The 25,205-nt window shown below is 35.3% G+C and overlaps 1 protein-coding gene across 11 annotated transcripts in view; it reads left to right on the forward strand.

Moving 5' to 3' along the window:
• The window catches only part of SPATA17 (spermatogenesis associated 17), an 88,657-nt gene that overhangs the window by 60,742 nt on the left and 2,710 nt on the right, over positions 1–25,205 (forward strand). For 6 of the 11 annotated variants that reach the window (XM_086878732.1, XM_086878731.1, XM_023922851.2 and 3 more), the window contains 2 exons: positions 5,487–5,625; positions 6,314–12,609. In XM_086878732.1, the coding sequence (XP_086734858.1) occupies positions 5,487–5,625; positions 6,314–6,484 (310 nt within the window). In that variant the 3' untranslated portion in view covers positions 6,485–12,609. Of the gene's footprint in view, positions 1–5,486; positions 5,626–6,313; positions 12,610–25,205 lie in introns of those variants that run through there. The other 5 variants (XM_086878734.1, XM_086878730.1, XM_023922847.2 and 2 more) reach the window with 2 other exon arrangements.

Below are 25,205 nucleotides of genomic sequence, written 5' to 3' on the forward strand. Positions count from 1 at the left end.
AGAAGTTCTTTCCTCACTTGTGTGCAGCCGCATGCTGGCCTAATTTTCCAGAGGACAAAAATGTAGATTATTTTCATTAACTTTGATGAAATCTGTCTCATATAATATGCCTCATACTTCAAAGTATATTAATAAACATCTTTATGAAGTCAACAAACATCAGAAGGGGGTGCAGTGTGGTGATAGCAATTGTGTAAGGCTTAGGTTTCCTAATTTTTTGTAGTCTTCTGGTGAGACATCAGAAACATCATCTCAGCTTCTCTCTCTGTCTGTGCCCAGTGCTGTGCTGGAGATGCACAGCTTGATCTTGGCCACACTGATTCACTCATGTGCAGCAATGTTAGCACATCCTGTCTCTCCTGTGCCATGTGAATACAGCAGCGCCCAGTTCCCCAAGGGCTTATTTTCAGCAAGATGGTGCTTTTCATTACAGCAGCTCAGGTGCTGCTGTGCTGCCTAGTATTAATGGTAAGAAAACTTAAAATGCAAGTCACTTTAAGTTTTAGAATTAAAAAAAATCTTTAATTTCTAGAGTTATAAAATATTTTACTGACTTAGCTGCAGTGAAAATTGCTAGTACATTTTCTGCCAAACAAACACAACATATCTGAAAACTTTTTTCAAATTGTACTTAGTTTCTTATATGCTTTGCAACTTCAGCAATTTGCATATTTTCTGGACTGTTATTGTATTATGATAAACAGGGATTATCATATATTTTCAGATAATGTTTTCTTAACAATTCAACTTCTATTTGTAACTCTTCCATTTATTTTAATTACTAGCACAGTGTGCAACATTTATTAATCAGCAGAGTCTTTTTAAGTTAAAATACTAAATTAGCTAACCCCATTAACACAGAATACTCCAAACAAGCAGTAATAGGAGAGGTAGTTACTGTGCAAATCGTATTATACATGCGGGTGCTCTAGGGCACAGTTAAGCATGATTACCCTCTTTTGATCCAGTATTCCTCTGCTTCTTCCAGCTAATTTCCACTGGAAATTTACAAAGTAGCGCCTTCATTTTTCCATCTTAATTTTTCTAATGAAGTTCTGGTACTTTATAGCACTGGGGATACAGATAATAAGTCTGTGTATAATTAAGAAATTCTGGAATTTGCTGTAGAAGGGATCTCTTTTACTTCCTACAAGAACTAGGCTGTGCTTTTATTTGCCACTTTACATTTTTGCAGACAGGAGTTAAATAAAAATGGCCAGAGCATTTTTAGATTTAGTGATGTTACAATCAAAGTGATTGATACTTTTCCAATAAACCATGTATTTAGTATATTACCAGAAACAGTATTTGTACTGATGCACCCAAGTAGGTTTCTCATGGCAAAAACAGTGCACTTGATATGTTAAATAAAATATATAATCTTTATTCTTTTGTCTAACACTTTGATTTTAATATACACACATTATAAACTAAATAATGTCTGCCCTGCTGCACTTGTTTTGCTATGGAAAACCATTATGCTTCCTTCTTTGTTCCCCAAGTGAAAAGATAGACACTATTTGATTTGATAAAAAAATTACTTCAGGTATAATCCAAATTTGAAAGCTTAAAATTGATGTAATGTTTTATGAATGCAAAAAAATAATAAGATAAAATATTCAGATTCCTGATAGAGCAGCATGGCTTGTTTGGAGCTAATTGGTCATGGAGTTCTTCAAAGTGAGATAAAATAGTCTTATTTGAATTAAATCAAGACAACAAGGAATTGAATTACTATTGTATAAAAACACTTTAGATAAAAATTTAACAGTATCATAGGGTTGATATTTTGCTGGAATCTTTTCTACTAAATTACAAGAATGTACAGCATATAAAAATATGGAAGTTTGAAAAACCACGTAAGCAGTATTCTGTTTTATATTTCTAACTGTGTCCTGGCAGTGCAGCATGTGTGTCAGTCCAGCAGATCTGGCAGTTCTTAGAAGTCTGGGTATGTTTTGAAGCATTTCTGGGATCAGTATCACCTGCTTGCTCTACTAGACTGCTGGAATTTTGTTTCATGGGTGTGTTTGGAGAATATGCTGAAGGACAACTCTGTTTTTTTGTTGTCATTTAAATTTCAATAAAAAGTCCTCTTTCTGTCCTGTGTCCTATTGGTAAGCACCATATAGGATTGGGACACTGCTGCCCAGCAGTCAGTGATGGACCTGTGAAATTCTCTTTCCTGCTTGTGGTGCTGTGCTCCTCTCACACTGCCATAGACACGAGAAAGCAGCTCCTGCTGCTGCTTCTGTCATCTCTGTCAACCCAACTGGAAAACATTCAGCATCTGAAAGGTCTCTTCCAAATCCTGTCAAAATAATGAGAGAGACTGCAATAAAAGAGACAGACTAAAGGGAAGAAATGGTAGGTAAGGAATGCAGGAACAAAAATCATGGAAGGGGAGTGTAAATGTGTGAGGGACAAACGGATTAGAAAGGTGAAATTAATAGTAGATGGAAGGTCCAGCAAAGGATGACAGATAAAACAATGTTTATTTTTTGTTAGCAACAAATATCTGTGGTGTCTTTAAAATTTAAATACCTCTAGCAGCTGTCAGGTCCTGGTTTGACTACTAAGCAAAGGCTTCTAGGTATTTTTAGGCTAACTAGGTTCAATATAGAGGGGTCCTGGCAGCAGTGCAGCTGGCCTTCATCCCCAGTGACACAGCCAGCCTTGGTCCTGGTCCTTCTCAGGTTATGTATGAGTAATACTGCCACTTGTGGTTTCTCATTTTTGGTTCCAACCCTTTCCCCATTTTGAATGTATTCTTTGGCATCTCTCTCATTCAGGCTGAGATTAAATATTTTTAAACTTTTCAATATATCTATTTTGGGAAAGTTCACCTTCCATTAAATAATATTTTGGGTAGTCTCAGCTTATACTGACTTTGTCTTACAGCACAATAAAACATCAATACAAAATTTAATCCTTCTATGATTGGTACTTCTGCCTCTGTCATATTTACTGAAAACCTTTAAGAATTTCTGAATTTACACTTAAATCACAAGGAAAAGCTGAAACCTAGATGTAGGAATAATGAGTGAATGTTTTGCAATCTAAACTATTGAAATCTAAACTTGTACAGTTGATAATGGTATCCTGCCATTGCCTGAATTTAACTTTCTTCTTCCATCATTCTCTTCTATTACTTGCAGAGCACATACTATTATTAATTTTGGGAAAAGCTGTGTCAGGTGTATACAAAGAGCTACAGAACATAAAACCATTACTGAAGTGTTTTGCAGTGCTATTACTTCTTGCTATTATTATTGGTTGGGGGTGTGTAATGACTTTTGTATTACTCCCATTAATTTGGTTACCCTATTTAACACGAAAAATTGTTGTAATTTTTTTAATTACTTATTCACATAATAAAAATTCTCACTTACTTTAAGCAGACACTGAATTTGCAAGCATGTGATCCTTTCTTGTAGCTACAGCATCATCACTTTAAGGATATGCCCCCTGACTCTGAGAGCAGAAGTGTAAAGGGAAGAAAAAGCTTCTATTACACCTTATTACATTTTTGTTCTTTCATTTAAAAGAACATACTGCTAGCTGTGTCTCAAAGTGTTAATTTTGGAGGATTTTTTGGAATCATAGTAGAACCTAACTTACTCTGAGAATTTGCTGGGCAAAAAGACAAAGATTAACTGACCCACAGTAAAATCAAAACCTCTATATAGAAATTTCTTAAGGAAAACTATAATAATTTATTTCTGCTTTCCTCAAGATTTTTTTAATAATTTTGTGTATAAATTTTACAGACATGGTATTCATGTTAAATTATAAATGCTATGTCTCAACTAAATTCTGTGCATATATGGGCAAATCCCAAAACTGCAAGCCTTGTCTTCTCAGCTATTCAATCCCCTGAGAAAGCCAATTTTCTTTAATGTCTGAACAAAAGAAAAATGTACTATTAAAATGCAATTCAGAGGTGATAAAAACTGCAAGTGGAGCAGCCAGCTCACAGCACCTTCGATGTATTTTCTGGGACACTGGGGCCACATTAATTTTTGTGTGTGTGTGATGTCCATCCCATGTGCAAATTAGCATTACAAGTACCCTAATCTGTCTTGTGTGAGGGTGTCCTTTCCCATGGGTATACACATGCTACTATAGCTTTTTATTATTTAAAAGTCTGCTAACTCAGGGTTTTCCTTTCACTAATTTTATATGACATTTGTTTGTGGCATGTGATAGAAGAAGTTGATATAGCTGGAAAGATTCTAAAACCATTTCTTTTTATGAGGTGAAAAGAAAGGAAAATAATTTTAAAAACCACTCTAACAGTTTCTGATAAATCAGTTAGTCAAATAATTGTATGCATCTGTATCAGCTGAGAGACAAAGGGTATTTTAATCCTTATTTTAATCAAAATTTTGTTTGCCTAACTCTTATAGCGACTCTGGATTCTGAAAAGCTTTCAGCTAAGGAAGGGTTCTAATTAACTACACTTCTTGTCATGGCATTTAAAAGTGATGTTTTAAACTTCTGAAGCGTATCTTTCTAATTTTACTGACATATTTTTTCCTTCACTTCTAGAATTAAGAACACATGTTGATTTTTTCAGAATACTAGCAATGATAAATTTAATTTCCCGTGTTTTACTTTGTAGCAAAATTGTACTTTGTTTGATCTCATGACTCTCCTGGAAACAGAAATAGATGGAACTAAGATGTGTTTCTAGGGTTTCTTGCCAATCTTGTATATACAAGATGTTTTTCACCTTCCTTCCTACAGTTTGCTGTGGAACTTACCCAAAAACCCTGTGGTTGTCCATGACAGTTAGGGACCTCCATCTGAAAACCCCTTCCAGCAGGTTCACTGCTCGCTGGCACTATATAAGCAGCAAGTCCATCATCATTATGACCAAAAATGAAAGAACCTGTCTCAAAAAGATCACTATTTAGGATTTAATTATAACTTAAGAGTGAAGTACACAGTCTGTGAATTCTGAAGAAACACTTTCTTAGTTTTGTGGTTTACAAGCTTGTGCAAGTTTCTGCTCTGTTAAATGAGAATTTGGTTTATTTAGCTTTGGTAATACCAAAGGATGTTTATCTCCAGAGGCCACTGGCAGCTGGCACCAGCTGCACTGCCTGCCAGGACCTGAGGTATCAGCATGCACCTCCCAGCAAAGGGAGCACCCTGATCATCCTGCACATCCCACCAGTTCTTAGTGCAGATACAGACAAAGTGATAATCTACTCATGCAAGTGAACCAAGTTAGAACCTTGTGCACAAAATCTTCATTTTATCCTGCTGAAACTCACTATCTCTTTGCTCCAAATTTAATCTGAAAGAAGCTGCAGGAGAAATTGCAGTAATTCTCTCACAATACTAAGAGGGAACATTAATAAGATACTGAAAAATATCAGGAACATGTGTCTGTGACATCTCCTGCAGCATTGATTTACATCAATCATGTGGCACCTAGAGAAGAGCATAACTGATTTTAAAATATTCTTGAATTTCAGATTTCTGCCATTTTCTTCATATCATAAAAATGATGAGAAGTATGAGCCATCACTTTGTAAGTCAGGCAAATATGGACAAGAAGCCTATGGAACTAAATATTTCAGAGAAGTATATCCTAAGAAGTGGATAGCAGACAAGGTAAGTCACTGCAAAAATCAAGGATTTATTTACTTTTTTAGATTGCTATCTTATTAGAACTAGGTGAATTTCAGTATGATCCAGAGATCATGCAGTCCAATGGGATTATTTCTACCATGTTATAAAATCATGTAGTTAGAGCTGTGATGAGATGTGAGATTTCCTTGACTCTCTGGTAAATTCAGCCAGGTTCAGTTGAGGAAACCCAACACCTGTTGGTCCTACAAGATCAGGCTTTAAGATCCTGATTTAGTAAAGCTCCCATTACATACATTTTGCTAAGTTTCATTCTGTTTGTTTTGCCTTTTCTGATTTAAGAGAGTTTGTATATTTACTTTTACACATTAGGATAAACCTTCAGGAAATTATAGCAAAACCTGATTAAAACAACACAATATTTTACTGCTCACATTCTTTAGAAAAATCTTAAAACTAGTGAATAGCTGTTTTTTATTTTAAGAAGACATAATTGCCTGCTTTGTCAGGAGCATCTCATATATGTCTTGTTTTGTAGTGCTGCAAGAAGTAATTTTTCTCAGAACATAAGTTTGTGTAGGGTTTGCTTTACTTCTATTTGTATTAGGTATCTTAATCACTTTAAAATTTCTGAGTACAAAAAGGATAATGGACTTTGGCTCTGTGCTGCACTCTCTTCAATATAGTTAGGGGACTGAAGCATCTTTTGTAGGAGGAAAGGCTGAGACAGCTGGAACACTTTATTCTGGAGAAGAGAAGGCACAGGAGAGAGCCTATTAAAGTGCATAAACATCTGATAAGACTGAAGGAAGAACAGGACCCCAAACTTTTCTCAGACTCCATAGTATCCAGTGACAGGACAAGAGTCAATGAACACAAGTGAAGTGCATGAAATCCCATCTGAAAAAAAGAAGACACTTTTTAAACACTTTTTTTTCTTTTTCTTTTGTGTGAGGATGACAGAGCACTGGCCCAGGTTGCCCAAAGAGGTTGTAGAATCTTTATCCTTGGATATATCCATAGTCTAGGCAACCTGCTCTAGCTGAGTAGGGAGGCTGTAGAGGGTGATCTCAAGAGGTCTCTTCCTACCTAAAGAATTCTGGAATTTTGTAAGATATGATAAATTATTTCCTTGAAAGCTGTTTAACCTTTGTAAATATAAAGCAAGTTCCAAGGAATTTTAGTTTGAAAAGGAACATTTTAAAAAGATTTTTCCACAAAACTTTAAGGTTTAAAAATTAGCTAAGAGTAAAATTTTGGTATTTCAGTATGCATTAATGATATCTTGCAAATGTAACATCAACAATCAAACAAAAAGATCTGAATTTGTCTTTCAAAAACAAGGAGTGGAAGTTGTGACTGGCTGAAGACCCACAGCATAAGTATGATGTATAAAAAGATCTTTGTCTTATTTCTGGCACTCATCTTGTCCTGTAAAGACTTGGTTTTCCAGTTCTTAGTAGTTCTTGCTCAGGCTCAGATGATGATATCAAAAATTGAAAGATACTTATAATGTATGTCATATTACACATATATAAACTATGGGCTTAGCAAAAAAACCCCTCACTTGTGATCTTGGATAGATATCAACCTAAATCTCTGGAGGTGAATAGCTGTATACATTAACCCAACATGACACAGAGCCTTCCAACCCCAATTCTAAATCAATATGAAGCTTCCATTAGGAGCCACTTACCCTAGCAGAGAGATAAGAGGAGAAAAGGGCTATTTATGACATACCTACTGCTTTAATGGGTCATTATTATCAGGAAAAAACTCGAAAAGAACCACAAAATCTCAAGCTCCTCATGGCAATTTAATGGAAAAAGGCCTATAGGCAGGTGTGAGGTCATACTTTCCTAACTGCTAAATTTGATAGAACTCTATGTCACTTTCTTATTTCTAAACTGTATGAAAACTTTGAATACATCAGTGCTATGAAAAAAATTATCTGTTCTAATGAATCACAAGACTAAAAGGCATTTAAAAAATACTAGAAAAAAATGGATTTTTGTGTAATAGTTTGTCTGCTGAACACAACCCTCCTTTGAGTTTACCACAAAGTTATATTTTTGTGGATGCCACCTCTATTACAACCTGAGTAGCTGATAAAACTGATCTCTATTCAGCTTCTGACAGTCTTATGCTGAACAAGTTTCTTGTATTGTTGCTGGTAACACTGTGTAAGTTCTTCCAAGGAGTGAAGTCAGTGGTCAGAGGACCAGTGACCCACCTGAACTGCTGAGGTATTTTTTGATGTTAGCTGTTATTATCTGGCTTTTTTAATATTAAATACAAAAAGTTTCTTTGTGTGTGTGTGTGGACGAGCATGTTCTAGTTGTATTTTCCTGAGGTTTTCATGTGTTTATTGCTATGCAATTTAATTCAAGTCACAAAAAGATTAGTATGTAAATTATATAATTACTTTAGAAGCAAAATGAGCAACAATGAAAAATATTACCTTGTTACATATCTTCTGGAAAATGAAGCGGTATTAGCATAGACTTCCTCTAAACATAATTACTACCATATCTATGTGAGGAAAAGTTAGTAGTTCTTTTTTTTTCATCTAGTTATAATCTGAAAATTTTATCTCACTCCGTTTACATTTCAAAGAAGTTTGAGTTAAGGGAAGAAGTGTTCTGTTCTAATTCTTCATTATAAATAAACAAGGAATGGAAACACTGCCTTTAGTGAAGCTGAATCTAGTTAAGTTCACTCAGTAAATCAGTATAAAACGTAAAAATGCTTATATATTTTAAGTTTTACATTATCTATATAAATACCTTTCAATGCCTTTGGTAGAATTAATGAGAAATTACAATGTAAAAAATGTATTAGTCACTAGGAATTTAATCTACAGTGATAGATTCCAATGTAGATGGACAGACAAGGGATCAAACAGCTAACCATAGTCTTTACAGTCTTTCAGCTGTCAAAACACTCACATATGTTCATATTTGCTGAGGCAGAATTGAAAGCTTACAGTCTTTAATGGGTATTTGAATTAGTTTGCATATGCATTTTAGAAAACTGACTTTAATGACAGCATTTAATGTTTTCTTATTTGTAAAATTCAGGAAGTGATAGTTTAAGATGTTCCATTCTGATAAATTCTTCTCTCTGATGCCTTATTATAGGTGAATTACAGTACAACTGAATCACAGTTTCATTATTTGCACAGGCATTTTGGCCCTAAACAGGATTTTATTATCTACAAAGCATAAAAATACCCAGGACTGCAAAGAATTAATTTAGAGAACCTAAGCATATTGCACAGAACATAAAGTTGACCTTTACCGTCTACAGCTTTTGGAATGGAGTGGGATGTGGAACACATCGTAGATTTAATGTGGCACAACGCTGTCTGCAGAAACTTGGGTGGGACTGTGACTGCCTGCCCATTGCACCCGATGATTGAATCTGCTGTCACCAGCATCCTGATAATAATGAACATTCAGCTTAACGACCGTGATTATGATTATCATAATTGATGTGCGAGTGCAGTGTGTGAGGATCATTACAGCTGAACTGTACAGCAGAGAAACATGCCTTAGCTATTGATAATTTTACTTTCATGCATTGATTGGGATAAAATATGCCTTTCAAGTTCAACAGGCCAGCTTGATATAATTTTAGTAAGATTTCTACATGTATGAATTGATGCTTATGAGCTTTTGGCAAAAGAGTCATTCTAGCTGTTTGTTTTGAATTGTTTCATTCCATTAATAATGGGAAATAATTAAATAATTACATGTTGTCTAGTGGAAATCACTTATAGAGTACTGCCAGCGTTAATCAAATATCAACTTCAAATAATTCTGATTATCATGGCCTTGCCTGGGCTAGGAAAAATAGCCCTCATAATTCACCACCAGCACATTTCTTCTTTTGGTGGAGCAGTGGAAGCAGGGCTCTGGTCAACACTGCTGGCATTTTCACACTGTACGGTGTAGCAGGCAATAGTTGTTCCATATATAAATTATATCACTTCCATCTTTGTCACCAGAGGCAGAGAATTACAGGCTCAGATTTAGCCAGTGTAGATAAAGGCACAATCAACAGCTTCAGCTGCTTTTGTTCAACAGTGATTACCTTTAACTGTGATTGCATGAAGTTTCAGAAGTATTTAATTAAATCATGACATATATAACAGAGAAAAACAAGTATGAGTATATATTCCAAGCCAGAATTTATATAAAGAATGTTACATATGTATAATGAAAAGTATAGTTGCACTGCTTTACAGTAGGCATAAATTCGGCTCTTTGTCCAAGAACTGACAGATTTTCAATCTGAGTTAATAGAGAAAACAGAAAAAAATCTTGGGGGGGGCGGGGGGAAGAGATTTTTTCTGTTTGAAAATTAGTTCTATCTCAACACATAAAACAGTCACGTCTAGTGGATGATGTCATTGTGAGGCAGAATTTTTGATACACTATTTGTGCTTTCCCATCCCTGACTATACTGAAACTTACTTAAATTCCACCTTAACTCCATTTTTCTTACCTTCTAATGATTTGACTTGAGATCATAGGCATGATTTGTGTGAAGTTTTAAATTCTTTCTCGCTCAGACTGTGATTTCATTTTATCAAAGGAATTTGCTAGTTTTCATTTTAATTACAAAAGAAGATTATCCAGGATAAGATGTTGTGATACTGGCTAATCTGAACTGTCAGCTTTAATATTTTTAAAACTTTAAAGCCCATATTTACCAGTGTGCTTTGTGACAGAAGTTACTAATGTACATGAGAAGTGTTAGCATATATTTGGAATGTCAGATGCCTAATTCCCCAATCCAACCTCAGTGTGTTTTCCTAGACAATATAGATCTTACATAATGTAGCAGCCAGAAGGGAATTATTAGATGGGTTGTAAGAATTTTCTTGTTCCAATCTTGGTTTCCTCATGAGCCAAGTCAGGGATAATAAGGTTTGTTGCCAAAATGGGATGCACTCCAGCAATCCCCAGCCCATGACATGGTTTCTGCATGGTTATTACTGCTAGCATGACTTGTATCTATTCAGATGCTCCAACTGAACCCTTAGATTGAGTTATCAACTATCTGCTTCCAAAAAACCACTTCTTTCTCTCACTTCTTTTTCTATCCTGAGTCCTGCACCAAACCAAATCATTTAAATCCAAGGATCTAGTCCTACAACAATATCTACTGTATTATTAATGGAAAGTCTGTCTGTACCCTGTAACATACATTTTCTAACCTGTAGCATTTATTTTCTGCTCTCAGAAGAACCACTTGGAGTCAGAATGGTCCTGTATCTTCACATGAAAATCAGCCTGAGTGATTCCCTGCCTTCACATAGGTTGATTCCCCCTGAACAGCATTGCTCTTCAATGCTGTGAGCTCCTTGGAGCTCAGGTGTTTGCCTACCTGATTAGGTAGTACAGAAAAAGAGCAGTGTTGCCCAATTTAATATCACAGAACAATTTCATCAGCAGGTGGTCTCTGAAACTGGGTAACAAAAAGTATCTTAAAGTCACTTTTGCAACTTCTAATCTCTCTCTTTTTTTTTTTTTTTATTTTTTTTATTTTTTTTTTTAATTTTTTTTTTTTGTAAATGTCATGATGTTCTGTTGAGACAGGTATTAAGAAAAGCAGGAGTGTGCCATGTCCAAAAATGGAACACCTCAAATTCAGAGGACTAGAATGAAATATCTCATATTTTAAGATGAACCCATTTTATTTTCCAGGAAAGAAAATGACAATTCCAACTTCCGACAATTTACATAATGACCTTTCCAGGTTCCTTATGACTGTGTCATATTTACAGAATTACATATTTTTATAAAGATCACTTCCAGTGCTTCCACTGGAAAGGTTCTTGAGCTGTAGATTATTTTCTTTGAGAAAATCCTTAAGGTCACCACTGTTGGGTTGCTTCTGAAAAATGCTACGCTTGATATACAATTATTAATTATTAACAATCATTGAGCTTTCAAATTATTTTCTTGGTTGTAGAAAGATGGTAAACACTGTGAATCAAATTAAACCATGCAAAATTTACCCTTGGCTAATGTTCAGCTAAATGCAGAAAAGAATCTGTGGATAAGTGGAAGGGTGAAAAAACTTTCTGGTGGTTACTGATGAATCACAGGGTCTGATTTTGAAGTAATGCTACAAAGTAGTGTCTGAGAAGAGTCAAACTATTCAATTATTTGCATTAGAAGAGATACTGTCACCACTAGTCAAAAAAAATCCATTCTAGTGGTTATTTTTAAGGGTTTGTGTGCAACTAGTTGAATATTTTATAAAACCTGATTTTCAGTTCTGTAATTTCTCAGTGGGAAAATGCAGTCCCTTGATGATGATCCAAGGCTTTGAAGAATAAATTGATTCAAAAGAGAAAATTAGATGGCACTTATTATACTGTCTAACTAGGAATCCTCTGTCATTTGTCTGTTGGATGATAAATGCCTTGTTTTGCCTACCTTCCTCATTTAATAATGTAACTTGCATCTTAGTGGTATAAAAGAAAATCTTGCTTTTTTAGTAAGAGTTAACTTTCACCAGTATTTCTGTGAATATGTACGTTTAAGTTTTGTAAATAATTCCTATTGTACACATTGCTTAAACATTTTAAAGCCCCTTATTTAATCAGAAACTCTTTAGAAATATAGTATCTTTCCCAATTCCTTCAATACATGCTTACTGTACATTACAGTAATTTGTGACACAGCTTTAAATTGCAAAAAACCCTCAATTAATCTAGAAACAGAAGATACTGGAGTTAAACATAATTTGTTTATATTCCTTTAGGTGTTGACTATTTGGATATGATTTTGTTTGCTGGAATTCAAAATACATACACTAAACTGGGAAATCCATGGCCTTGCCTTTTCATATCAGTTTTGATTCAGTATTGTTCAGTACTGTTCAGTATTCTTGGAATTTAGTGGACTTTTTTTATATGTATGTCAAACATAATGTATTTCAACTCAATTCAATTTTCCACAATATTAAATTAAAAAGGCTATATTTTGAAGTTACTTGAAATTCTTTATGAAACTTGCCTGCAAAAGCAAGCTACTTATTATTTGATAATACTCACCAAGACCTTGTTTGTGCTTGTTAAATAGAGTTGAAATTAAGGTAACCAAAACCTTTTCACACAATCCTCTGAGAATTACATGGGCCATACAACTGTTGAAAACTGCAGGTTTGAGAGTTGGTCCTCAGACCTACCATAATTGAGATATACCCATGGATCTGGTCTAATTGGCATCAGGTAAGGATCTGGCCCATAATGATTATAATACATATTTAAATACATACCATTCAGATAATGTTCTAGGAAAAATGGTGTTGCCCATTTTCTCAGAAGAACAGACTTTTTAAATCTCATCTTTAAATGTACATTGCTGGTGAGTTTGCAAAATTGAGGTCTAAAATCAGAGACACATATTTTGATGACTTTCTTGCAACAGGTTCACTCACTTAGGACTACAGACTGTTGCATCTTGAAATTGTCTGATATTTTTTCTACACTGACTCATTGTGATTGTATAGTTTCATAATTTAAATGCTAATAACACTCATAGGTGTTCCAAGATATTATGCCAGGTATGAGCCCAAGTTGAAATAAAGGTTTTTGTTTGTTTTGATGCTCTCTCCAGAGAGCAAAAGTACATTATTCTCAAAACAGTAAGACTTCAGTGCAGAAAAATATATTTTAGAGTAACCTACCTTTCTTTAATTGGAAAAACCACAGTAAAAAGCTTTGTGCAGTTATGTTAGAATGAATGAGACATGGAAAGTAGTAGACTGCTTGTTGTCTTAATGGTTTGATGTAAGTTTCTAATGCTTCTTTCTTCAAAATTTATGTTTTTAATCAATTCTGGACTCATTTTACCATTTTAAATCATGATATGATATTAACTTTAGAATACACTTCAGTGTTTATTCATTTAATGCAATAAAGAGCTGTTTTCAACATGCCCTTTACAAATTCAGGTTAAAAGGATATTCCACCATGATAAACTATATTATTTGTTCTCTTACAGTCAGTAAGTTGATCTCACTTTTCCTTGTAGGAAAGTGAAAGGCATATCCAAATAAGGAGTGTTTTTATGAGCAGGTGATTTTCAATGTGTTAATATTCTAGAATGAAAGTTATGGAATTATTCAGGACTAACATTTGCCCTTCAAATTCAAACTTCACTTCCATTTAAATAACCTTACAAGCTTTGATGAGTTAATGTATAGAGGTAACCACACCTCAGGTAGTGGAGTACGGTACAAAGACTGAAGGACACAGTACCAGTTTCATAACTGTATTGGTTGTGTTTCTCATAATGAGACTATTTGAGTAGGAATTTACATTTTGACTGCAGTAATAGGAACTAAAACTTATTCCCAGCTTGTAGCTTTGAGACATGTTAGAATTTCTCACCTGTAGTCATGTGAAGGAATGACAGCATATATGATAAGTGCTTACCATTACCAACCAGACACCCTGCTCTTTTAAAGAATAACTTTTTAGATATGAGAGTCTCAAACTTAGAGGGGAAAAAGGAAAAAAGAGAAACAATAAAACCAGAACATATTATCAGACTTTGTATACTAATGCAAAGCTGCTTGACTGAGCAGTGTAGTGTCAACCGTGTCTTTCCTCTAATGCTAAAAGTAATGCACATAGACAGAGTGACAATCAGAGTACAGCCTCCCATCAGCTGTAATTAATCTTTTAGTTAACAGAGACTAGAAAAGCTTCTCATCAGCCTCTTCTGAAGTCTGAGGCACCCTGTTTTTTGATGTTTGCATTCTGAGTAAAATTGTCCCCACCAGTTCTAACAAATTGAAACACCAGGCTAATTATGGCAGCTAATGAAGTGTGTGGAATGGTCACAGCTTGTCGTGAAACTGTTCCTTCAGCTCAGATTAGAGTTTCATCAATCACTTTTTTAAACTGATCCAGAATTGCTTCTGCCCAGTGCTTGGCATTTTTAATGCTGTTTCTGTAATTGGTTTTTTCCCCAAAGCTTAGGCTATTTTTTGAAATATTACATTCTCAGGACAGGACTTACAAACTCCAGTTTATAAAAAAACATTTCATTACTGCCTCTATCAGCTGATCAAGTACTAGAAAGCTAATAAAAGAAGCAGAAATATAAAATTTGATGTATTGCTTTTAATCCAGCTAAAAGTAGCAATAAAGCATATACACATATATGTATATGAATCATTATTACTGTGGGCTGGATGTACACTGCAATCTCATGAGACATGGTTTGTGGGCTGGATGGTTCAAATCCCACTGAAAGACCCAAATGAAATGAATGACTTCGTCTCAGCTTATTTCCTAGTGGATTGTGGTCCTCCATATATCACTCAAAGAGTTTGGCATGATTTGTAGTTTTTGTAGATGCCCAAGCCTTTGGCAAAAGTAAGACCAAAATGCATTGCTGTTTAAAGAATTTCCACACTTCAGTTTAAATCTGAAGTCCTCAGAGAAGTATGGGAAACTTTACAGTATAACTTACATTGCTACTACACTGTCAATGAATAAATTAGCATATAAAACATTGCAGAAATTCCCACTTCCTCTTCATTTATAAGATATAATCATACTCAGCTATACATTGAAAGTTCTGTATAGACATTAAAGGTGTAGATGTTAAAGTCTCAGGCTAAATTCTTTCCTCGATGTGGCCAGCAGAGTGTTGAATTTAGTTCAGAAGCTATCTATCTGAAAAATGAAATAAACTTTTGTTTATGCACTACCACAGAATATCGCTACACAAGTTGCTGCATTTACTATACACATAACTTGTATTCATATCAGAACCAATGCACCATGGTTTTAGGTTCTGAATTGCTCAGCAATCTATTTTTAAAATTTGTGCTAATAAGTGTAATCCATATAATTTTTCTGAACAGTGTTGAATCTGTAAAAATGTTTGGCTATAAATACCAGCTGTTCTTCTCCCCAAAGCTTCTAATCAGCAAGTTTGTCAGAACTAACTTCATGCTAATGCCAAAATAAATCTGTGGCACCTGAGTGAGCAATCACTGTAGCTAATGATATTCCTGAACTGTATCAAAGAACTGGTGGATTTACACAGAAGAAAAAGTGCTGCTGAAAACATAAAGAAGATATGTTATCATATATGAGTAAAGACAGATAGAAAAAATAACAATAGCTATTAGTCTAAAAGCTCTTGTTCTCATTTTATTGATTAATGAGAGCATTTGTAAACACTGAATGGGACATGAGTAGTTTCTCTGGGGTTAGCTGATCTGCAAAGTAAGCTGCCTGCAAAATGAGAAAATATTCCTGTTTGATCACTTCTGTCTCTTCTGAAGGTAGCTTGTATTTCTGGAGAGGAAAACTGGTTTTTGCTTTAGCTTTCATCGGTGCTAGGAGACATTGCTGACTGGTGTTTAGCCAGTTGCCCACAAGGACCACCAGGTCTTCTTCTGCAGAGGTGCTGCCCAGCCTGCCAGCCTTCAGTCTGCTTTGCTCTGGGGTAAATCTGTGCATTTGTCCATCCTGTGTTTTATAAAGTTCTGTCAAGCCATTCCTCCAGCCTGTCTGCATCACTGAGTGACAGCCCTCAAATGTCTCCATGGTACCCATTACTTTGGTGGAATCTGGGAACCTGAGGAGAAAGCATTCCATCTCCATCTCTAGGTCACTGAGGAAGATATTAAGATAGGCCCCAAGACAGCACCTGAGAAAATATGTTGGTACCCAGGTTCCAGTTAAGGAGAAGCCATTCACTGCTACTCTTTGAACCTGAGACTCCAGGCAGCTGTTACATCTATTAGTCTGCACATCTAGACTATAATTTACCAGCTTGGTTAAAAGGATTCTCTGGGAGATCATGTGAAAGCCTTGTTAAAGCTCAGCCAGACAGTGTCATCAACTGTTCTCCTTTAATCTGCATATCTAGTAATTTCATCACAGAAAACAATCAGGTTAGAAAGTATCATCCAGAACCATGTGAAGCCAGATGAAATCTAACTGAAGTAATGGTTTTGCTGCATATCAGAAGCCAAATAAGATAAATGGTTTCAAGGATTTGATGATTTCAACTCAGAATTTTTTGTTCTTAACTCATGGTGGCATGATTTTGGCAAGTTAGAGAGAGTTGCAACTTGATCTTGGCAGGTTAAACATTTTCTGGCATTAGTCTAGCAGGTTAAAAGTGGTTCAGAGTTTGTCTTGGCAGTGAGCACTTGGCACTGGCTTATTTTCAGCTGGAAAGAGAATGTGGTAGTTGAACAGATTAGACAACGAAGGGGGAGCTTACAAATGGCCTAAGTCAAGACGTTTATCCCTAAGTGCACTAGTTTTTAATTCAAGTCCTGTTGCTAGCAGAGTGTGTGTGATGGACAGGACAAGAAAATACAAATTTAAAAATACAAGTACTGTCCTAAAAATAAGTCCTTTTCTTTTTTTCATCAGCTGTTTTTTAAGTCTGTGGGGTTCTTTGTACACAGGAATGTAGTGTTAGTCTCCACCTCAGATTTAATAACTTCTTTAAAGGGTTATATATTTCTCATTAGAATGTTCATTTTTGACAATGTTATTTATACATCTTAAATAGATTAAGATGTACTTCTTCTCCCCTCTTCAGAAATATTTTGTTAAAATACACTGTAAGAGATATTTGCATGACAATGGCAAATAAACACCTCTTGGGATTCTGAATACTTACTGAACTATTTCAACTGCACATTTGTTTTTTAGCCCAGATTCAGTAAAGTTCAAGGGTATCCAAGTATGAAATAGCTTGTGGAGAAATTCACATTGGTTTCTTAATTTAATTTACTTGTAAAAAAAGGCTACATAGTTGAAAAAACAGAGTATTGTCTTTGGCAGTTTTGGTTCATATACAGACATTCAGAATAGAGCTTGGGTGATGTTTCATAACATTGCCTGAAGTATGGTATAGCACCCACCATAACTTTGTGTGGCAAGCTATACTTGTAATATTGATACTGACTCTGAACAGGTCTAAAAGTACCTGGAAAGTGTCTACATCAAGGTGACTTATTCTCCTGTAGATTAGCTTTATACACATAATGAAATTAATTAACTGAACAGTTATTTATAAGGGAGAATGTATTTCTCTCTAAAGCATAGTACAGCTAGTCCATGTTTGAGAGGAAGGACCAGACAGTGCCTTGGCTTGCAGATCATTAATAAATTGAATAAATGAACATACAGGGTACAGCTGGGAATTCCACACTTCCTTCCCCTTGGGCAACCACAATGACTGCAGGGTACTAAGTAAATGTAACAAATGCAAATTTGGACCACAAATCTTCATTGCTGGTTATATTACACATGACAAAAAAGACAGCCTAGTTTCAGATCCCAGGTTAATTTTGCAGAGGCAATACTTACAGGAGAAAGTAATTTACTGGACCAAATTCTTCTCCTTTTTTTCCTTTGTCCTTCCTTGTATAAAACTTCCATCAAAGCCCAGAGATAATTTGCCTTTGCATGTGAGAAATGACAGTAGGGGTTGTCATATTTGTAATCCTTAATGAACACGGCTATCACAGAATATCTTACTTGTTTAGGAATAGTTGTGCTTTCCTTGTACAATGGCTCAAACTATTGCATTCTCAAGAGCATCATTATTTTTTGTCATGTCATAGCTTAATTTGTGTAGCTATGAAAGGGGACATGCTTTTGTTCCTTTGTCCAAACTGCTTCTAACCATGCAGGAGCTAAAATAGGCTCTTTTCAAGCCTGGAACCCATCGTCTCCTAACTTGCACAGATGAGGACAAGAAGTTTTAGAGCTTCGTTTCTGTCAGTTGTCTCCAGCTATATCCAAAGAACAAATTAGCACAATTAGCTGTTGAGCTATGAAAGGAAACTTCAGTGAGCACAAATGAGTAGCAGAACACTTCCTTCTCCAAATACTCCAGAAATGGAGGAATGGAGTAATAATTTCCATGTTAGGCTGTCCCAGGGGAGCACACATGGCTGTGCTGTTCATATCTGACACATCGCACAGAGAAAGTATCTAAACCTATGTGATTATCAAGTCAGTGGTTTTACAAACTCATGAGCCATCATTAGAAATCTTTCATAATTCCTAACAAGCACTGCTTGAGTTTGGCTTCCTCATTTTTAATTCATAAAAGATAAAACATGTAAGAGTCAGTGATAGTCATAAATATCCATGAAAAATTAAGTGTAAAAATAATGAAATGTTTGTTACATAAATTAAGTAGCAATTAATGTTTTCTCTTTCTGTTTGGAAGATAGGATATTAAAATAGTGTTGTTAAATTTCCTACTGTGAACATAATTTCCTGATTCTTTTTTACAACACATTATCATAATGTCAATAAAAGACTAAAACTAACAAATAGAAAAAAAACTTGCCTGATGTAAGCGTAACACAGAAGGTTATTAAGTTTCCTTTTATGATGGCTATACAATATCATTTTATTTTAAGATCTAATAGCAAGTTGATTCAAAGGGTAAGACTTACAAAGTCATTAAAGCAAGTAGAAAATTGCCTTTTACCATAGTCACCCGGTCTTTTTAAATCAAAGAGTTTTATTGTTGGTGGTGATGTTTGCATTTGCAGGAGGTAATTAGGGAATGAGTTAGACATCAGACTCAGAGCCCTCAAGCTTGTCAACAAGAACCATAAACTTCACTTGAAAAAAAGAAAAGTCAGTTTAGAAGGCAAATTGCAGAAAATAGAGGGAAACAAGATCGTAACATTTTGAGTCAGTTTGACCTCTGCTGTGTCTATCCACAATATGGAGAAGCTCATAAAATATCCTGTGCTTCCATGAAAACTTTATTGCTCCTACCAGAAAGAACAAAATGTAGAGGTTTTCAAATTGGTAGCAGTAGTAGACAGTTGAATGAGGATGTAGATGTTGGTTCCTCCTTCTCCTCTGCATCCTGTTGGTAAGCTAAATAGAGAAAGGTGCAATTCTACCCCATTCATCACAGCAGTGGTCACTTGTCAGCTGTGGGCAGGGAACTCTGATTTTTTTCCCTGGGAGTCAATACCTCTGTGCTGACACAATGAGATCCAGTCCCTAAGGCAAGATCCAGGCTTTTGTTATTATCTCTTTTTTGAAGGGGCTGGTTGACCCAATTGGTTAACACATTAGCTTTTCAATTTTATAGCCTTAAGTCATGGAAGACCTCTTCCTAGATTTTGGTTATTTTTCTCCACAGCAGAAAGTAAAACTGGCAATCTGTGCCCACCAGCCACAAAAACAGAGTTGTGCCAAACAACTCTGTCCTGAACTTTCTGGCTAATTAGCTTTTGAAGATGTGGCCAAGGAATAGGTTCTGTTGTCCATGGGAAGAAGTATGAACATGTTATTAATGTCCCAGCTCATATCTCTAAGTAAGTCTTATGAGCAGTGCTGCTTAAAGAGACGAAATGTACTACAGGGAATTAAAAATTATAGTACCCCTTTCGCTGACTGAAATATTGTAAACTTGTTACACTGGGGCCAGGATTGGTGTCAATGTACTTTGTGTGAAAAGTGCAATAGAAGCATTAGTATTTGACAGCCCTGGTTGAAATAAGTGAAATTAATGGAGCTCTTTTCATATACGACAAGGCCATGGCACCCCTTTCATGCTGCTTACAGACAGAGAAAAGTCAATACTTTTTTATTACTTGATGCTGACCTACATTTTGCACTACAAGTGCCAGGCCCACTAATTGGTTTCAGTTGTGAGAAAAGTTTGCCCCAAAGAAACACTGGAGCAGATAAATCAATCTTTTTTAGGGTAGCTTAGTGGGTTTTGAGCACTTGAAATGACATTTGTGTTGTATTGACAGAATGGGTTGTTGCACTCATTTTGTCATGTCAGAAGGCCCTGTACTAGTTGGAAGTATTGTTAACCAGTATTGATAAATTTGCTGAGAATGAAAGTTAGCTGGATCAACATTTTACTTGTCTAACAGCTTACTGTTTGTGGTTTGCTTCCTTGTTAGAGACCTCTGTGTCTATTAACAGGTCAGAAGACTTTCTATGACAGCTCAATTTAAAACTTTAATTTTACTATTACAAGCATTAGGATCATAGGAAACACTTAAATATGATCACTTAGTGTTAAACAGGTGGGGTTGTGGACTGGAGCTGTGCAGTGACACTTGGCAGTACTGCCTGGTTTCCAAAGGAGTTGTGCACATGGGATGTCTCCTGGCTTTGCAGGAAACCTACAGTGCTCAGTGGCTTAGCTTATACCTCCTGCAGGGAAATTTGTGCAGAATTTCCCACTGTGCCCTCTAAGGTCTTGGTGTGTATCTGTGGATACTGGTTTCAAAGTATTGTTTCCTGGTTTTACTACTCAGTAGCATGAAGATAGAATTATGATTCCAGCAGCTGTGCCAATTTTTCCTTATTCCTTCTGCCATTAATAGCTAACAGAATTTACTGTTAATTAATTTTATTAATTCAGAATAGGTGTTCTATAAAGAGAAGAATAGAAGAGGCCTAATGTCTCTATGGGAGCAACAGCTACAATTCCAGTACTGCAAGTTTTTCTGAGATGCAAACTTTTCATGGATTGGTTTTCCTTTTACACAGCACATGGCGTCATGGTTGACATAATGCATTTATACACTGTCTTTAGTATTTTTTCATTGACTCAGAAGAGGACTTACTGCTCACAGAATATCTGCAATTGATGGAATGCTTTGCATTTCCGTATATACTTTTCATTATACAATTTATATTTGAGACTTCTGCACATACTGCTTCTACTAACCCATGAAGGAAATCTATATTTGTACAACCTAGCACAAATTTATTCTCAATTCATGTAACCAAATCTGTACTTATTCAGCAAACCCAAGTTTTGTCATTACAGAGAATGGAAAGACTCTTGTATCCTGTAAATTAGATAATGAGAGTTTATTGCATGTTGTTCCAGGTTTATCACATGCTTAACAGTTTCATAATTATTATGGACTTGAGAGATTTGATATATGAAATTACCTGAAGTGTGTATGCAGGAGCTGAGATTAAATGGTAATAATAGTGCTCTCTGGCCTTAAAATCTGAGAGTAGATACGCTACTGCTGTTTGTCTGTTCTTGCTTTGGTCTGAGACAGCTGACTTTCTACTTCATTAAATTTCCAAGAAGATACTCAATTGTAATTCCTATCTCATTTTGAACTGCAATTTTACATTACAGGATATCGTGCAGTACTCTCAAAATTGCTTGGAAAGAAACATTGTTAGTAGAAGTTTGTTTCTAGAATATCACAGAAGTCATTTTAAAGGCCTCCAATATGAAGGTCTACAAGGTCTTGTTCATTTGCCAGTGTTTGTACGTGATCTGTATTTATGTAAGACTGCATCGTCAGATGAAAAATGTCTTTGGAATTTGCTTTAATAACATTCCAGATATAGACTATGTAACCATTTGGCAAGTCTAATCTATGACATCAGAGTGCTGATTGAGACAAATCTTTGGTGGCTTTATGCCACCTTTTTTGACTCCATTGTTTTGAACTGATGAGCTCACAAGCTCAAGTAGCCAAATATATTGAAAGGATCCGTAGGTCTTGTTAAGCTCTGTCAGTTGAACTTGAATCACTTACAATTTTCTAGAGTGAAAGGAGTCAAAGCTGGACAAGTTTAAAAAGGAAGTGTTACATTAACTTTGGGAATTTCAAAGTAGGTCTCATTGCTGAGAATTACAGATCTCTGATGCTGAGAATTATAGGGCATGATTTAAGAATGCATTGTGGAAAAATTCCATAAATCTCAGCTCCTTGCTCCTGTGGTCTCGAGAGTGCAAAACTATAGGGTCAATCTCACCAATTCTCACAAAGAATGTGTGAATTCTTATTTGTAAGTCCATTCATTCCAACTACCAATAGAGAGTAACTGATGGTGAAAATAATTTTGAAGAAGTCTGTTTTTCTCCACTCACAACCTATGTTCTTCAGAAGGATTATTTACATAACTTCATAACTTCTATGCTATGTAGCAAACAGCTTAAATTCAAGATGATTCCTATCAGAATCAATGAGTGCATCACTGTGTTCCCTGCATGTTTTGAGTGGTCATTTCACCATCATGTAAGATGGATGTGAGAATCTGGCTTCCAATTCCTTTCTCTTTATTCTGTGAGGTAGATCTTTCAAGGCCAGGTGGTGTTTTCAGGCCTTACTTTATCTCTCTGTTGGAATCCAATTAAAATCTTTATCTTCAAGTACAGAAAAAATAGAAACAAGATCTGTTTCCCAAAAAGATATTTATATTTTATATGCATGCTATGCAATTTTTACCTAGTGTACATTCTAGATTTCTTTAATTCATGTAACTCTAAAGCCAGCATGCTTTTATTTATCCATCAGACTCTGTAATGTTTCCTAAATGTGGTCAAACATAACTGCTGTCGTCATAATCAGAGCCAGTTGTTTAAATGCTCAGTTGTGAGTATCTAGTGGAATAGTTTTAAATAACAAGATAAACAGTACAGCTGCCAAACCAAAGTAATCTTACACTGAGGGGGTGTGTGGCACAAAAAATTTCCTCTTTGTCATTTTGATTTGAGTTTGAAGCTGGACCTGGGCTTAGTTCCAACTCAAAAACACTGTTCACTTCAAAGGCTCCTAAATCGTCCCAAGGAGCTAATTTTGGCAGCCAATTGTTTTTGTTTGGCCAGGAATCCTAATAGCAAAAGCCGTCTGCTCCAGCAAATGAAGATCTCTGCAATGCTCAGCCTTCCCATTCCTGATTTTATCCTGATATGGGGGGTGCACAGGTTTCACTGGTTTCCCTGTCTCACTCAAGGTTCACCACTTGTCAAACTGTTCATGATTTCTTAAGCTGTATGTAATTGTCCTGCATGTTAATTAAAAAAATACTTCCTGTTTAAAAACAATGGATACCATGTTCTGCTCTGAATTACTGCTTAATCCTAAATTATTGCTGGATTATCTGCTTGCTTTCTCAGCAACTAGAGCTGGTTTGTTGATTTTTCCATTCCCATGAACAGAATTATTCTGGCTAATTTACTGAATTAAATATAACTAGCGTCACTGTAGAAGGAAACCATTTGCAGTTGTGTTGGAGATACCATAATATTTATTATAATAATTATATAGACAACTTTTCTTGTGGTAAGAAGGTGCTTATGATTTGGAACAGACACAGAAAATTAGAGTATTTTACCATTCTAAAAGTTTAATATGAAAATATGGAAATAGGCTGTTTTTGTTGAATAAGAAATGGGCCGGTACAAGGCATAGAGAAACATTAAAAAGTAAATCTTGTGAATCATTTAGGAATGGGATAGTACTCACTTTCACAGCACACATGGATTATTTTATTTTTAATATATGTCTACCTCATTATTTTAAGATTTACGCATCAGAATTTTGGAGGAATCATAATAAACAAAATTAAGTATGAGATGTAAGAAATGATATTGTCTCAGTTTGGCAACGTGCTATGCAGATGAAATGCAGGTGGGCCCAATAAGTGTTTGCATGAAGCTTACTTGAAGTCAGAGGTGCTCTGCTGAAATACAGCTGAACTGTGGTCTGTGAAGTAGCCAAGTCCAAATTGTCCAGGGAATGATAATTCTGTTTCATGTCATTAAAAAAAAAAAAAAAAAAAAAGTTTTCATTCTATCTTAAAGAGAAAATGGAACTTTTCAAATTGGGAAATGTGTTGAAAAGATAAAACTTTTTTGCTTTCATTCACTCATGGCCTCAAACATTCCATGAAGACGATTCAATTTCATTCACTTTCACAGAGATACTTGTTGGCAATAGAAAACAGTACAAAGTATTCAGACCAACTTCTTAAAAATGAATCATCAGATCCTAGAAAGCTGAGAATTTATGTGTGGCATGTTGCTGTCTAAAAGTAAAAAACATTTTAATATAAACCAAGTATATTCTATTTTTATACTATCCTCAGTACTTCAGGTTCAAAGAAAATAATTTTATTAAGAAGGCTTTAAATATGATGGACTTGCTAATCATTTACCATGGGTATTAGTAAGTAGAGAAATCAAAATATGGTTTGGAACACTTAGTTTGATTTACATGCTTGTTTGTTGGCTGAACTGACATTGCACTCTTAAGGCACAGCTTCACCTGTGTTTCCCTCATTCAATTTATATTTTTAAGCATTTGCATTTAAAAAATTGAATGTGATAAGCAAGAACTTTACCTGGGGAAAAAACATGTTCAGGAATCACCCTGCTTCTCCTATTCAATTTGTTGCCACTAATACTTATTTAATATATATTTTTTTATTATCATTTTATTACCATTTCTTTTGGAGCTGTTTTAATACATTTATTTCAGTGTTAACCAGGGTGGAAAAGTTAAAATATAGCAAGGCTATTGTGCTTTCTTTAACCTGCCTGGTTGCCAGGGAGGAGAATAAACCTCTGCATATCATGATTTACCAAGGACTATAAATGTAGTTTAGTAGAGCAGGAAATTTCTGCAGTTCTTATAGTTGCTGAGAGTTTAAAATACATATTTACTTTCAACTAAATACATTCTTTTGGTCCTCTTCAAGGTAATATTAATTTAATGTAAAAATGTATATTTAATATTCACTATTTTGCATAACTTGCATTCTATCTTATGTAATGAAATGT

This window comes from Cyanistes caeruleus, chromosome 2, assembly GCF_971803275.1.
Source record: "Cyanistes caeruleus chromosome 2, bCyaCae1.hap1.1, whole genome shotgun sequence".
In the NCBI taxonomy this organism is placed as follows: domain Eukaryota; kingdom Metazoa; phylum Chordata; class Aves; order Passeriformes; family Paridae; genus Cyanistes; species Cyanistes caeruleus.